The sequence below is a fragment of the Mauremys reevesii genome, linkage group 10, assembly GCF_016161935.1.
Source record: "Mauremys reevesii isolate NIE-2019 linkage group 10, ASM1616193v1, whole genome shotgun sequence".
In the NCBI taxonomy this organism is placed as follows: domain Eukaryota; kingdom Metazoa; phylum Chordata; order Testudines; family Geoemydidae; genus Mauremys; species Mauremys reevesii.
In genome coordinates, this window is record NC_052632.1 from 39,714,218 (window position 1) to 39,728,707 (window position 14,490).

The window sequence follows — 14,490 nt, forward strand, 5'->3', positions numbered from 1 at the left end:
TTGCAGCTGTTATCCAGTAGGGTTGTGCAATAAATGTGTGCTATAATGCACATGGATTTTCTTTCATAGTGGATGTTATTTAATTTATGAGCTTGCTTACAACATTTGCACTCCGTTGTTTTATGCTGTACCATTTTGTTACACATGGGCAGCACTTTCTGACCAAGTGTAGAAACTGGATACAGAATTGCCTTCAAGCTTGACAGAGATCTGCTGCTCAGCAGTGCCACCCCACCTCCAATCAGCAATTTTGTCATAGAATTATTTTTACTGGTTCTTTCTAAGTGGTCAGAACGATTGAGTTAATGCAAAAACCCAAGCAGAAATGGCAAGGGTAAGAACAAGCAATCAGTGCTTTGAAAAGCATACCAAACATGGGATATGTTTGATAAATGCAAAGTAATGCACACTGGAAAACATAATCCCAATTGTATATATAAAAAGATGGAGGTCTAAATTAGTTGTTACCACTCCAAAAAAAATAAAAACATCTTGGAGTCATTGTGGCTTGTTCTCTGAAAACATCCACTCAATGAGCAGTGGCAGGTTTTTTTGTTTTGTTTTTTGGACTAACAGAATGTTGGGAATCATTAAGAAAGGAATAGAGAATAAGACAGACAATATCATATTGCCTCTATATAAATCCATGCTACGCTCACATCCCTGCTTCAAAACGTGTCATTTGACACTTGCTGGGAGGCTGCTTTGAGGCACTATTGAGGGAGTGGAAAAGACAGGAGCGAGCAGCCTCTCGCAGGCTCAGATCCCACTGTGTGAATCGCCCCTGGGAGCTGGCCCAGCCAGTCAGAAAAGGTCAGGAGCCTGCACGTTGCTACACTTCTATTGTTTTTATTACGGTGTTCTTAGCATAAATACACAAACTCCAAAACTCACCCAGACACATCACAAATCACATGTGCACAGATGCTGAAATGCAGCAGGGAATGTTGGATAACAGAGGTCAGCCTAGCCGAGGGGAGCCAGCCAAGAGACAATGGAGTCTCAGTGTGATGTGACGCCCGCTCTCAGGACCAACTCAGTACAGAGAGTCGCCCGATCCCCTGAGCGGCTGCACAGCGCAGCGCTGGCAATGGGTGCTGGGTCACAGCTCACGTGAGGTCAGGCCCAGGTTTAGCAAAGGGAGCCAGGCTGCTTCAAACATGCTGCTTTCCTTTTGTGCAGCCCTAGGACTGGTGCGTGCGCCTCCAGCTGGAGAGCCACTCAGCACCTCACAGAACCGGGCTCTGCGAGAAGATTCCCTTAGGAAGCAAGTCCCCACAATGGCATGGCAGTCTGTGCACAGGCCCATCCCCCACACCTGCATTCCTGCTCTTAGCCCACCAGACATGCGATGCCAGGGCACGGTCACCCACCGCCTGCCCACTGTCAGACAGTCAGGTGCTGCCATGTGACCACCTGCCTGTGGGCCCCACGCTCAGCCTTAATGTCTCCTTTGTAGAGCTCACCTGCCTGTGGGCACTTACCCCACAAATCCTCTGCCCCAGCATATTCCTGGAACCACTTGCAAGGGGCTTGGCTGACCACAGGGAGATTTACAGAGGGCTCAGAAAGCTGGGCCCGGGGTGGTGACTCTCAGCACCAGGGAGGTGACAGCAGGGTCTCTGGAAGCAGTAGGTGATGGTGAGCCCAAGTGCTGCCTCCCCAGGGGGAACAGGGAGCTAGATGTCCAAGGGGCAAGGCCCCAGGTGTGGCCCCTAGGGTTTGAGAGCTACAGGAAGAACATGAGGGTAGGCTGGCCTAAGACAGAGGACTGGCTGGCTCAGGTGCCAGCAAAGCCGTGGGACCTGGGGTGTGACTGGTACATGGGACTGAATCCATGGCTTTAGGAGTCATTCAGCTTTGTACCCACCCAATGCATCTCTTTTTAAAGTGAAACCTCCCTAAGCCCTTGTTCCAGCAAGTGGATTAGGCCCATGGCTGTGCTATTAGCTACAGGCAGCATACAGCGCCTACCCCATGTGGCTGCTGAAGCAGGCAGGGATACATGGTTTTTAAGGCCAGAATGGACCATTCAGTCATCTAATGTAACCTTCCTGTATGGCCTGGGCCAGAGAACTTCACCCCCGTTGCCCCTGTATTGAGCCTCATAACTTGTGTTATGGGCCTTTTGCCAGAGTGGGTGAGGTTCTGTGGTCTGTAACATGCAGGAGGCTGTGATGGTCCCTTCTGGCCTTAAAGGCTGTGAGGCCCAGAAAGATGCCAGCTGGAACTTGAAAACTTCCAGAGATGGAGAATCCACCCCTGCCTTGGGAGTTTGTGCCAGTCGTTAAGCTCCCTCACTGTGAACAACTGGGGCCTTCTCTCCACTTTGAATTTGGCTGGCTTTAACCTCTGGCCATTGATTCTTGTGCTGCCTTTCGCTGCTAGATTAGAGCCCTTTAGTCTGCAACACTTGCTCCCCATGAAGGTACTTCTGTGCCCTTGCTGTACCTATACCTGTGGTTGCTGGCAGTGCTTTAGTGCAACGCTCCCCTGCTGTCTTGTCGTGCCAATATTCCAGCTGCCCTCCCTAACAGAGAGAGAGGTGCAGTGCTGACCAGCGGGACTACACCAGGAGGCAGCTCATTAGGGATCCTCATTGCATGGCTTGATTGTTGTTCTTTGCGATCTACCCCCACCCCCGACCCCTGCCCAGAGTTGCTCATTGAACATACTAAAGAGCTTCAATATTCTTCATATTGGGTTTGGCCTTTTCAGTCTGTTACGTAGAATACTGGATGCCAGTAGCATTTCAGTCCCGCCTGCAGGATCCGAGTGTGTCTCACATTCTTATTGTACGTGGGTGTCACAGCCCCTCCATGCGAGAGTCCATTCCCCCTACTCGTGGGTTCAACATCTGTAGCCAGATGTGAGTCCAGTGGGAGAAGGGAGGGTTTTGACCTGACTCCAGAAAGGGTGTGGAAGTGCAAGCGGAAATGGCCCCTGGGAACCCATTTGAGCAGCGCGACTATGCAGCACAACCCATGTGCTGAGTCCCTGCTGGCTCCGAGGCAGCGCCTTCCCTTTCTCTGGAGATCGCTGGAGAGGAGACGAACTTGGAGGGTTCTCGGCCCAGAAGAGCATGGCAAAGCGCTTGCTGATTTCTCAGGTGCCAGCAGGACATGCGAGTTTGATCTCGGCGGAGAGACAGAGAAGGATCTGGACTCCTTAGTGCTCCAGTCCCTTGTGCTTAGGGTCCAACTAGGGAGGGAGGAAGAGCTTCCTCTAGACCGCCTCGATGGTCAGTGCAAAGTTGTCATAAGGATTCTGTTTGCTTGCCCGGAAGTGGGGGTTGCCATACGCTTCCCCCAGCATCGCATCCCCTTCCTCTTCGTCCTCGCTCAGATCAAAGAAGGCTTTCAGTACCTTAGGTCGGAGGTAGTGTAGCACAACCACTACCACCCCAATCAGGAAACACAGCAGACCTGGAAGACACAAGCAACGCGCACACACTCAGCAAACTCCCCTACTGTGCACCTTTCACACAAGGAGGGTCCCTTGGGAGCAGCATATCCCTCCCGCAGGGTGACAGATCACACCCAGCTACCAGCCTGGGACACATCCCAGCTTCCACCCAGCTGATGCCCCCTGTGTGTACTCTGACAGGCAAGAGGGAACGGCCTCCAAATGGGGAACTATCACACCACCTTCCACCTCTCACTGCAGTGACGGCACCATGGACTGCTGTGCTCTGCCCCCCTTTCAAATCCCATGCCACACCCTGCAGCGCCATCAGCTGGACGTTTTGGGGAACATACATAGACTGTGGGAATTCTTACCACTCCGGCCATTAAGCGCATACAAACCCCACAATCTACTGAAAAAGTCCCACAGTGACCTGCCAGCCCAATCCACCCCTCTGCCGGGAGCGATGCTTTTCACTGTGCAAAGGAACTGGTACGTTTTGTTGAGCATGAGGCCTGTTCCTCCAAACAGCACCGGAGACCAGGCTAGCTGGGTGTTAGCGATTCAGAGCTGAGTTCCATCAGCTGCGGATACAGCCTGCTCAGCAGAGTTGTCTGGAGAATGGCAGGGTTTTTTTGTGGAAAATTTTAATATTTTTTCCTTTTGATATTTAAATTTCCTGTGATTTTTTTTAATTTAACAAAAAAGTTGTTTTTAAAAAAAACATTTTCAGTTAAAAAGTTTTTTTTTAAATTTTTCCAAATGCCAAAACTTTTTACCCAAAACTAATAATTTCTACCAAAACATTTTCAGAAATGTCAATCACAATCAAACATCCAATGAAAAAACACAAGCTCCTGTGCTCCGTGGGAGCACATGCATTGCATCAGCCCCAGGGGGAGCTGCAGAGCAAGGAACAACAAGGCCAGGTTCATAGCTGATGGCTCTGACCGTCACGGGTTGGCTGTGAGGGACTTAGAACTGGACAAGAAGCAGCAGGTGCATGGAGCAAATCTGCCTCCTTCTCAGTCACCTGGTCTTCCCTGGAACCATGTTACAAACAAAGCAAGTGTGATGCCTACCTGTTGCAAGCGTGAGCCAGAAGGATGCCCCATAGACAGTCTGCAAGGAGGCGGGACCGAACTGGATGGCGCACATGGGGGAGTTCCTGACCGTGGAGAAGGAGAGCAGCGAGAAGATCATGAAGGCCCCAGTGACCAGGATCATGTAGCCCCCGTAGACGAGGACTGGCATGGAGAACAGCATGTTGGAAATGAGCCAAGCACAAAATGCCACCCTGGTGGGAACAGAAAGGCCACAAAATGATAAGACCCACACACAGCCGCTGGAACAGGCCACTGTCTTGGCACCAAACTGACCGCTGGGCAAGCTCCGGCCTTGTAACCCCCTCACTCCCTGAACGCTCACCTCCAGGCTGTTCCTGGGCTTCCCCCGGGCACTGCCAGCACAGTGTACTGAATGCCCCTCCTAGCTTCCACGGGCCAAGACAGAGGGGCGGTACCCATGGACAGACCCATGTGGGACATGGCTGTTCCTTTGTTGGGGGTGGGGCAGCTTTTTTCCGTAGTTCTGCAAAGGGCCAGGAGGTGCTGAAAGCCATGCCAGGGGCAGGCTAAGGGAAGAGGCAGCAAATTCAGCCCCCTGCGCCCAGAGGGGGTGGGCTCCAACCCTCAACTCCAAGTCAAAGGAAGGTTCCAAGTCAGATCGGAAGGACCGTATTTCCAGTCTCGCCCGTCTGTCCAGCCCCAGTGGCGTTCACCTGCAGTCTCTCCATCCACTCGTGCTCCCTGGACGTAGGCACCAGGGGCCAAGATTTTTAAAAACAGGAGCCTAAAGTCAGACTCCTCCATCCATATTTAGGCACCTGCCTGATCCTCAGCAATGCTGAGCACTCTCTAGCCCCCTGGACCCTACACCTGTGACCCCCAGGGCCTGGTTTCTGCTACAGACTGACTTGCTGTATCGTTATTGTGAATGGGCTGACTTGTGTAGACCCCATTGCAGCGGGGGTTGGGGGAGGCAGGCACCGCTGCAGGCCATGTCTGCTCCTAGGGAATGGGAGTCCAGTGCTGGCTTTCCAGAGGAGTCTTCCAGCACAGCAGGCTTTGCTAGCAAACCCATTTCACTTGGGGCAGGCCTGGGCCAAACCCAGGATGCACAGTCTGCTCCCTGCAGGAAGGGAGACCATCCGGCTCCCTGTGAAGAAGGAGGAGGCTCACCAGAGAGTTGCTGATGTGTAGTGGCCGGAGATCCTGTACTGGCTGTGCACGCCGCAGGGGCTCTGCTGGCTGAACTTCTCTGCCACGTACAGGATGGGGCTAGGCAGCCCCTTCGCCAGGCCTTCCTTGTAGATTTGGTCATAGTTTACTCCAAAGCGCCAGGCAAAGTGCTCATTGTAGTTGATGGTTTCATTGATCTGAATCACTGGGTTCCCTGCAGGAAAGGGAAGCGTCTCGTTAGCCTTGGGGCAGAACAGAGATTCCGCAGTGTGTGGGGATCCAGGGGGCCGAGCAGTAACTGAGGGGCCAGTTAGTTACCTCAAGGGCAGAGCTATTGCTGAGCTTACTGCCCCTTCATACCACCAGCCTGCCTTGGGGTAGTCACCCCAGAAAGATGAGATGCCCCATTGTCTCCCCTTCCCAGCTCTTCCCAGGCTGACCAGTTCTGGTGGGGTGTGTGTCATGGATGTGGCCCAGAATCCAGAAATCAGACAGTATTGACCAGGTGGTGAGCAACTGCACTCTCCCCAACCAGAGACTGGACTGCATGTTACAGGCAGTTCCCCCCCGCCCCCGGATCTATGTGGCCCAGAAAACAGACTGGTACCCAGCATGCACTGGGAGCCAGAGGAGATGTACGGGGCCCCTGCAGCTGGTAGTGGAGTTGGTGGCCTTACAACCAAGTGAGTGGCCAACAGCTCATGCTACGATGTCCAAAGTCAGGGTTGGGGAGAGATCCCCACATGCTGTGCACATGGGCCGCGTCTCACTGGCTGATGCATCCCAGTGTTGCACTCACCTACTAGCGTGACGTTGACTCCCCCTAAGCCGATGTGCAGGCCAATGTCAGCGTTCACCATGGTGCGGCTGAAGGATTTGTAGGAAGTGTTCGCTGTCACCTGGCCAGTCTCCCAGTCCCCGGTGAACTGCACAGCTGGGAGGGGAGAGGAATTGTGGGTGAAGTTAGTCAGGGGCTGGCACCAGGCGCTGCTGCCCTCATGATCACCAAGTGTGGGCAGAGTCTGGGTTTGTAGGGATGGACTCTGCGCAATCATCTGTTCAAAGACAGAGGCCAGCCAAGCTGCAAAAGGCCCTGACTGGCTTCTCACTACTGAAATAAGCTCTTTAGGCTCACACCTAGCCCAGTCTGGGATCCCTCCAGGCAGGACTGCCTGACTCTATGGCAAATGGAAGCAGAGAGGAGCCTTCACATCTTGGATCCAAAGGGTGACCTTGACTAGGGCATGTTCCAGCAGGACCTGGGAAGCCACTCACTGGCAGTGGTGCAAAGCAGTGGATGTGTGGCCTAGTGGATAGAGCACAGGCCTAGGAGCCCCAAACTGGGTGCTCAGCTGCCCTGTGCTGCCCCCCTTGTTTGCTGAGCTGCCCCCTTTTAAAACAAACCATTTATTCATCCTTGAACCTTTCAGATTTTCAAAGCTCTAAACATGGAGCCTGCACAGCCTCCCTGTCTCAGGCAGGTTCAGTCCACAGGGCCAGAATGCTCTTCCCCAACCCCTACCCCCAGGGGGAGACGCTCGGAGGTCTGGGAGTCTATGTGTGAAGAAGGAGTGGGGCAGAGGGGATGCATCAAATTGTTGCCTCTCCAGCCCATGAGGCATGTCTAGTTCATGCAACCTAAGACCCCTGGAGAACAGGCCTCAAAGGGGGCGATGGTGGGGCAGGCACAGACGACAGACCCTAGAGTTCTCAGCACCCCAGCTCCAATGACACTGCACTGCCAGGGAATGGGGGAACCAGAGCTGGGGTGGCCTGCAACAGGGGGCCTTCAGCAGCTGCCTGAGTTCCCTGCAAGGCTTAGGGGCTGAACCTCCTGCTTCTGCTGTGGAGGCACAAACCCAGACCTGTTCCTTTCACCCAGGGGGAGAATTCGGAGGAAATGCCCCCAGGGCAAACTGAGATCTTGCTGTAGACACACTGCAGTCCAGAAGGACTGGGGCTTGCAAAATGGTATGATCCCTGAGTACTCAGGACCCTCCCCCCCAGGATTTGCTGGGGGGTTCACAGAGCCAGAGTATCTATCTAGGGAATCCAAACTGGGCTTCCGGGTGGTGCCAGACAGAGAAATTCTTGGCTTCAGCTCTGAAAACGATTCATTATTCTTGTGTGCCCAAGCAGCACTTGGCCGTCTCGTTATGCTGAGAGCAGCATGTGGCGGCTCTCAAGTGCCTCAGGGAGGGTGGACTCATTCCCACAGAAGGGGATGGGGGCTGTGCCTGCTGCCTCTCACCCCTTCTCTGAGAGCCAGTCTTCTGCATTTCCTCAGAGCGCTCCCGTGTCACTTGGACTCAGGGAGCATCCTGCAAAAATGGCAGAAACTGATCCCTAGGGCTACTGGGTGCTGCCAGTTGTAACAACACTCAGCATCTCTCCAGCAGCTGCCTTCTAAGGGTCCCAGTGTGCTTTACAAACAGGGATTCAGCCACACTCAGCACCTCTGTGAGAGGGGCAAATACCATAGTATGTGCATGTATGTGTGCATGCACCACTGCCCTCTACTGGCTGGCACCAGAACTGTTCAGCTGTGCATCAGAGGCCTCCCTCCTGCTCACAGCCATTCTCCTGTAGATCACATAAGGGGCTGAGTGTTTTGGCACAGAGGGATTTGATTTCTGTTCCCTGAGAAGCTCTGAGTGGCCACAGGGAGCAGAATAGTGACAGTCACAGCATTCCTAGATGGCCATGCATTCATTAAAATACTATCAAGCCCATTATAGAGATGGGGAAACTGAGGCCCAGACAGGTTAAGTGACTTGTCCAGGTCACACAGGAAGATTGAGTCAGAGTTGGGAATAGAACCCAGATATCCTGTGCTCTAACCGCTAGTCCATGCTTCCTGTGCACACATCCAAAGTTTCCCTACCAGGAAGTGCCCCTCCTCTGGGAATACAGCCCCATGTGTCACTAGCTAGTTCGAGGGAGCACTTACCAACAATCACCACTCCAATGAAAAGGCTCAGGATAACCCGGAGTAGCCAATACAGCCTCTGTGAGGAGAGAGATGGAAGGGGGGTCAGCTGTAAGGAGTGGCCCAACAGGTCCTCAGTTCTCTGAGTCAGTGAATGTAACAAAACCACTTAAAAGGTGCAAAGCTAGTATGAGACTAAGTTCTCTGGGACAGGGAGAGAGGCTCTGCACATGTTGGTGCAGCACCTCGCACCAATCCTGATCAGGGCTTCTAGGCTCTACTGTAATAGAAATAAACAATAATATCATTGGACTTACAGAAAAACTGCGGGGGGAGGCCAGGACTTGAGTAGCAAGAGGTGCAGCCTATCAGAGGGGAAGGGCAAATACAGAGGTGGGGGAAGCCCAGAATTGGACTAGCAGGGGGCTGTGGGGTAGGGCTGTTTTGCCCTGGCAGAGTTGGGGGGCAGGGCTATAGTGCAGGACGGGCTGGGATGCCCTGGCAGAGCTCTGGGAGGTGTCAGGGCTATAATGCAGGACTAGCAGGGGGCTGTGGGGCAGGGCTGGGATGCCCCAGCAGAGCTCTGGGGGGTGCCAGGGCCTGCCTGGACTAGGTGTGGCAGGTCAGCGCTCTCGGTCTGTGGGGGAGCGACTGGCGGCTGGGGCACTCACCGCTCGGCCCCGGATCCCCGGCAGGATGAGCAGGAAGCTAAGCCCCAGGGATAGGAAGAGGGCGATGACGATGATGGAGCTGACATCGAAGGCGTAGGCCTTCCTCGGCTGCGGGTAGAAGGGGTAGACGCCGTCGAAGAGAGTCATCGTGCAGGGCTGGGGCTGGGCAGAGGGCAGCGAACCTGAGAGACAGAGAGAGACTTAGACGTGCCCAGAGCCGGGGTGTCTAAGCACCGCCTCGGGCCTGGGATCCCCCCGGGCCCTGTGGGAGGCTCTGGGCAGAGGGCTGGGATGGCCCCAGGACCATCGGCTGCATCTCCGTGCGGGGCTCGGGGGCGGCTGCCCGGCCCCGGCTTCCCAGCGCTGGGCTGGGCTGACCTCGCCTCCGAGTTCCCGAGCGGCGCCAGGACACGTGCCCGAGATGATGGAACGCGCCCGGGGCCAGAGGAAACGCGCCGGACAAAGGCTCCGCTAGTCAGAGGGCACCCACCCAGCGCCGCTCTGCTCCCCGCTGCTCAGCCGCCCCCTTCCCCTCGATCCCCGGACACTCAGGCAGCCAGTGCCGCCGCTCCGCGCTCGGCGGGGACTAGCTGGGACCTGCCTGGCGCCGCAGCAGCGGGAATCAGGGCACGTGTGTTTTGCGGTGCGCCTTGCACTGCACCCGAAGGAGCGAGCGAGCGATCTCCCGGGCGAGCAGGCGCTCAGACCCGCCGCAGGCTGCGCTCTGCATCTATAACGCTGGCTTTGTATTAGCTCCGTTTCCTGGCCCTGGGTCTCAAATGCCATTGGTGGGCTGGGCATCGCCACCAGCAGCAAATACCCCCCGTTCCAGCCTGGCAGAGCAGGAATCCTGTATGCGCGCCAAAGGGGTGCGAGGTGCTGCCCAAGGTCAAAGAGGGAGCAATTGGCAGAGTCAGGATTTGGCTCGGAGTTCCCAGCTCTAAGCAGTCCCCTCCTCCACCCAGGCTGGCTGGAGCACAGGTGTATTAGTTGGCATTTTCCAACGCTGCCTAGGAGATTTAGATACATATTTGCCATCAGTTTTCGTGGCAGCCGGGTCTGTTCTGTCCAGTTTGATTATCTCTTAAGATTATGTGATTTCTTTAGAAAACAGACAGATTTTAAAAGCGTTATTTCTATCTCATGCATAGTCCGGGCTGTTTGTCACTCTCCTCTTTCTCACAAATAGCTAAACTGATTTTGCTGAAACTTTCCAGCAAAAATCATTTCATCTTCCCGGGAAGACCCCGGAACAGTTCTGCCCCAAGGGGGAAAGTTTCCGAATATTCCAACTCACCGAAAATAGAAGGGGCAGAGCACAGGAACCTAAACTCAGTCGAATAAACAACCCACAATGACTCTGGCCTTTATAAAAAGGAATTTAGCGTTTTTACTATGCCCTAGATTGGCATCCCTCCCTGTGTTTATAAGGGTTTGTCTACACAGAGAAATTGACCGCAATAGCTACTGTGGAATAAGCTACGCCACAATAGCTCCCATGTAGAACCTCTCTTCCGGAGGAGAAATCACTTTATTCCAGAATAATTAACGCATTTCCAAAGCGGAGTAATTATTCGGGAATAAAAATCACATTTATTCCAGAGCAATTATTCCACAAGAGCTTTTCCGGTCAATTCCCCCGTGTAGACAAGTCCCGAGTTAGAACTTAGAACCCACCCGCGTTCTCAAGCAGGGACTCCAGTGGGGTAACTCGCAGGGTAAGTGTGAATTGGGGAATCGGGTTCTGGTAAAGCCGCTCAGGCAGCTCTGAGATGCTGAGAAAAACCCGATACGCCGATCAGACTGCATCAAACTTTGATAATTGAACGGCAGCCCGGAATTCCCTGGATCGCGCAGAAATGCCCCGCTCTGGGCAGGAATCTGCGCTGGACCCCACGCGCCGGCCCCAGCCTCATCATGCGAGGTAATTTTCTCCCTTCAAAAACCATCAGCCCCTGCCCAGTTGCCGAGATTTCCCCTGATAAAACTATTCGGCCGTTACAAGTCGCTGCATTTGGACTGAAAATGTCTCCTGATGAAAAAGGGTTTTTTTTATATATATATATTCCCCACAGGAAAATGTTGCTTTCTAATTTTTTAAATTATTATTTCTCAATGAGAAATTTTAAAGCCGAACAACCATTTTCATCTGGCTTCATTCCTGATTAAAAGTTCACTTTGAAAACGGAAAATTCGTTGAACTTTCAAAATTCTAGCCGGGGCGGAGTTCCCCCCCTCTGGCGCTGGATCCAGGATTTCTAGACCTGGGGGTTAGTTTTTCCTTTTTTTCTTTTTCTCCCCTGAAACTTTTCAGAAGGCTGGGGAAAATCGCAGAGGTGTAAAAAATGAAACTTGTGAACTCCTCGGCTCTGACAGCGTTCAAAGGGTGAAGGGGCTTTGAAAAGTTAAGAGTGAGAAGAAAAGAAAAGAAAAGAAAAGAAAAGAAAGCAAAGTTGGCTGTCACGGTTCATCCTACCCCATTCAGCGCCAAAAGGAATCGGGGGGGGGGGGGGGAGCAAGCGGGGAGGGGAATGAAAACCCAACCCCGGCATTTTGAGGTGAGGGGGTGTTGAAAACTGAATCGGAGCCAACATCTCGCTCCGAATCCCGCCGCGGGGACTGGCCGCTTTGTTTCCCAGCTCTCCTGCAAAAAGAGTCCTACGAAAACTCTCCCTTGGCAATTTCTGTGGGGGCTAGAAGCGGGTGCAGCTGGCTCTGGTGTGCCCCAGACGGGACAGACAAGTGATTAAATCCCACCCGGCCGCCAAGGGCTTCTCCAGGGATGGCCAATGCCCTGCCTGGGGGGGCCAGCCCGAACTTGGCTTCACGGCCCTTGCACCCACACGTCCCCTGGGAGCGGGTCATGTCCCCAGGGATCTTCACGCAGGGACACAGCCAGTCCCCACGGCCTGCACTGCGGCAGCCCGGGGTGTTTGGCTTCTCCCTTGCAGCCCGCTCCCGGCAGAAATACCCTGGCGGGGCCCGGGAGAGCATCTCCCTGCTGCCTGGAGCTCCAGCCCAGGATGGGCGCCTGCCCCTCGCTTACCTGTCCGGCAGGGCAGCGCTCAGGGTCCAGCAGTGCTGGCAGTAGCTCGCGGGCTGCTCTCTTATAGCCCGCCCGCTCCCCCCTCGGGGTGACCGCCCCACCCCGGGGTGCCCGCCACACTCCGGGGGCAGGTGTCTATGCAAATGAGGCAGCTGGGCCCCGCCCCCAGCGCTTCCTCCCCGGCGCGGGCGCCTCCCAACCCCACTCTGCCCAGAGCCGGCCAGGCAGGAGGCACCGGGGCGAGAGCGCTGCGCGGCACCGCACACAAGGCGCGCCCGCTGTCCAGGTAAGTGCTGCCCTCTTGGGGCCGGGGCCCTGGATCGGGAGGGGCAGCGGGATGCACCTGCTGAGGGTCTGACCGGGCGCTAGCGGCGCGGTGCTCACAGGACACCGCCAGGGGGCGCCGCGCCCCCGGTCCGTTGACACGTGGGAGCTGTGCCGGCGCCGGGCCGGCGGGGAGCCCAGCTGTGCGTAGCAGACGGTCCTGCTGCGGGGTGGCGTCCCTGGGGAGAGCCGGGCTGCGCCAGCCGCCCGCCGTCCTGGAGCCGGCCCGGCCAGGGCAGGTGGAGCCTGGCACAGCCGCTGCGCAGCCCCCCTCCCTGGCGCGGGTCGCTCTGCGCTTTGGAGGTGCCCAGCCCGAATGCGGAGCGCCAGGCACAGTCCCCCACCCACTCCCCGAGGCCGGGAGCCCTGGGCGGCGCGCGCCCCCACCCCCAATTAAATCTTGGCCACGGGGACGCTTCTTCCTCCCAGGCCGGTCCCTTGCTCAGGGCGCTGATGGAGGGGCTGGGCGGGAGGGTCTCTGCTCTGGGCAGGGGCTGAGTCCTCGGCTCTAGCCTCCCAGGGGAGCCGCGTGTGGGGCTGGCTGGCTCTGTATTTCCCTGGCCGAGGCCAGGACTCAGGGCAGAGGCCCCTCGGGACGGGAGCCTCCTTTCCCTGGCCCTTTGCGGGCCCCTGGCCTCCCCTGCACATCCTGTCCCCTTTGCTTCCGCCAGCTGCCCCCGGGCAGGGCTGTGCTGGGCGCCCCAGCTGCTGGCTGTGCCCTGGCCAGAGGGAGGCGGGGAGTCAGCTCAGGGCCCCAGCGCCTGTTCCCCGGGGCTCGCCAGGAGCCGGCTCTGCTTCTCGGATACCCAGTCCCTCCCCTTCCGCGCAGCTAGGCGGTCCGGGCCCAGGCGGTGGGAATCCGCCTCCTCGGCACGTAGAACCGCCCTGTGGGGCTCCCGAACCCCCGTTGGTTTAGTTCTCTTCATACTCCGGGGGTCCCAGACCCCTCCAGGCACAGGGACAGCAAGTCCTGCCCTGCCCTGAGACTGGGCGAAATCCCATCCACCCCATCCCCTGCCAGCCAGCCCTGAGCACGGTCTGGCCCCAGACGGATTGTCGCTCAGTCGGATCGACTGGGCGCTGCTAAACCCATTGGGGGAGCCGGGTCTTGGAAATGTAACTTGGGGGCTGAATGTGCTGCAAGGTTAAGAAGCGTAAAGCAGCCACAAGTCGCATTCTGCAGCGTTTAATCTTTTTAAGAAACCAGCTTTCCGGAGCTGTTCAATCCCCTGTGCTGCGCAGCTCTGCTTAACTGAGCATAAAGACTTTCTGGGGGTACTTGTGTGAGCAGCCCCCCGTCAGCCTCCCGGATTCCCACACAGCAGGGTGAGTGTTTGGGGGAGCTAGTTCCCCCCTTTTCAATACACAGCAGCTCAGCCGTGGAGGGAGCTTGTCCTTGCCAATTCCTCCTGGAAGCCCTTCTTTGGCACTGAGGGTTTGTTTGCATCACTCTTATCTGGAGTGCAGTTGCTGAAGTGTTTGCTAGAGCCCTGCGGTTTTGGGCTGAACGATTTTATGAAGGGCCTAGAGATATCAAGGGAACCAAGGAGTCCCATGCCCAGACTCCTAGCAGGAGTCAAGGACCATGGCTTGGCTCTGGCAGCACCAGGGTTCTGTGTTTTCATGGAGTGAGGAAGCTCAGAGCTAGAGTGGGGTGTGGGCAGAAGAGCAGGATCAAATCCCATTGCTGGACAGGGCAGAGCTGGCTTTTTGAATGTACCAGCAGGGATCTGAGGTACAGAGAGTGAGTGACCTTCCCCCCTGGGGCAGAACTGAGACTGTTTAGACCTACGTTAGTTATATCTAATTTGAATACTAATTCGAGTTCAGCAGTCACCATACTCACCAGCAACCGCACGCCATACAACATAAACA

General features: G+C 55.6%; 2 protein-coding genes across 5 annotated transcripts in view; one reads left to right on the top strand and one right to left on the bottom strand.

The window, feature by feature from the left end:
• Positions 1–836: 836 nt before the first annotated feature.
• DUOXA2 (dual oxidase maturation factor 2) lies at positions 837–13,435 on the bottom strand. Of its 2 annotated transcripts, none has more exons than XM_039492290.1 (7): positions 13,422–13,435; positions 9,246–9,427; positions 8,596–8,653; positions 6,445–6,579; positions 5,646–5,859; positions 4,488–4,702; positions 837–3,425 (listed from the first exon to the last, which is right to left on the bottom strand). In XM_039492290.1, the coding sequence occupies exons 2-7, from the start codon at positions 9,390–9,392 to the stop codon at positions 3,226–3,228; spliced, it is 969 nt and encodes a 322-aa protein (XP_039348224.1). In that variant the 5' UTR covers positions 9,393–9,427; positions 13,422–13,435; the 3' UTR covers positions 837–3,225. The 2 variants fall into 2 exon arrangements, with proteins under 2 accessions (XP_039348224.1, XP_039348223.1); XM_039492289.1 differs by lacking the exon at positions 13,422–13,435 and adding an exon at positions 12,292–12,338.
• LOC120373615 (dual oxidase 2-like) overlaps positions 12,459–14,490 on the top strand; it is a 47,510-nt gene continuing 45,478 nt past the window's right edge. Inside the window, exons 1-2 of one of the 3 annotated variants that reach the window (XM_039492287.1) lie at positions 12,512–12,577; positions 13,816–13,941. The gene's annotated coding sequence lies outside the window, so the exon portion shown is untranslated. Of the gene's footprint in view, positions 12,578–13,295; positions 13,942–14,490 lie in introns of those variants that run through there. The other 2 variants (XM_039492286.1, XM_039492288.1) reach the window with 2 other exon arrangements.

Bases quoted from the DNA above. Each gene is read 5' to 3' on its own strand.
- DUOXA2 (XM_039492290.1), bottom strand. From the start codon at position 9,392: ATGACTCTCTTCGACGGCGTCTACCCCTTCTACCCGCAGCCGAGGAAG. The intron at 6,580-8,595 runs GTAAGTGCTCCC...CTCCCCTCCCAG, and splicing joins CATTGGAGTGGTGATTGTTG to CTGTGCAGTTCACCGGGGAC. The intron at 5,860-6,444 runs GTGAGTGCAACA...CCTTTCCTGCAG, and splicing joins AGTCAACGTCACGCTAGTAG to GGAACCCAGTGATTCAGATC.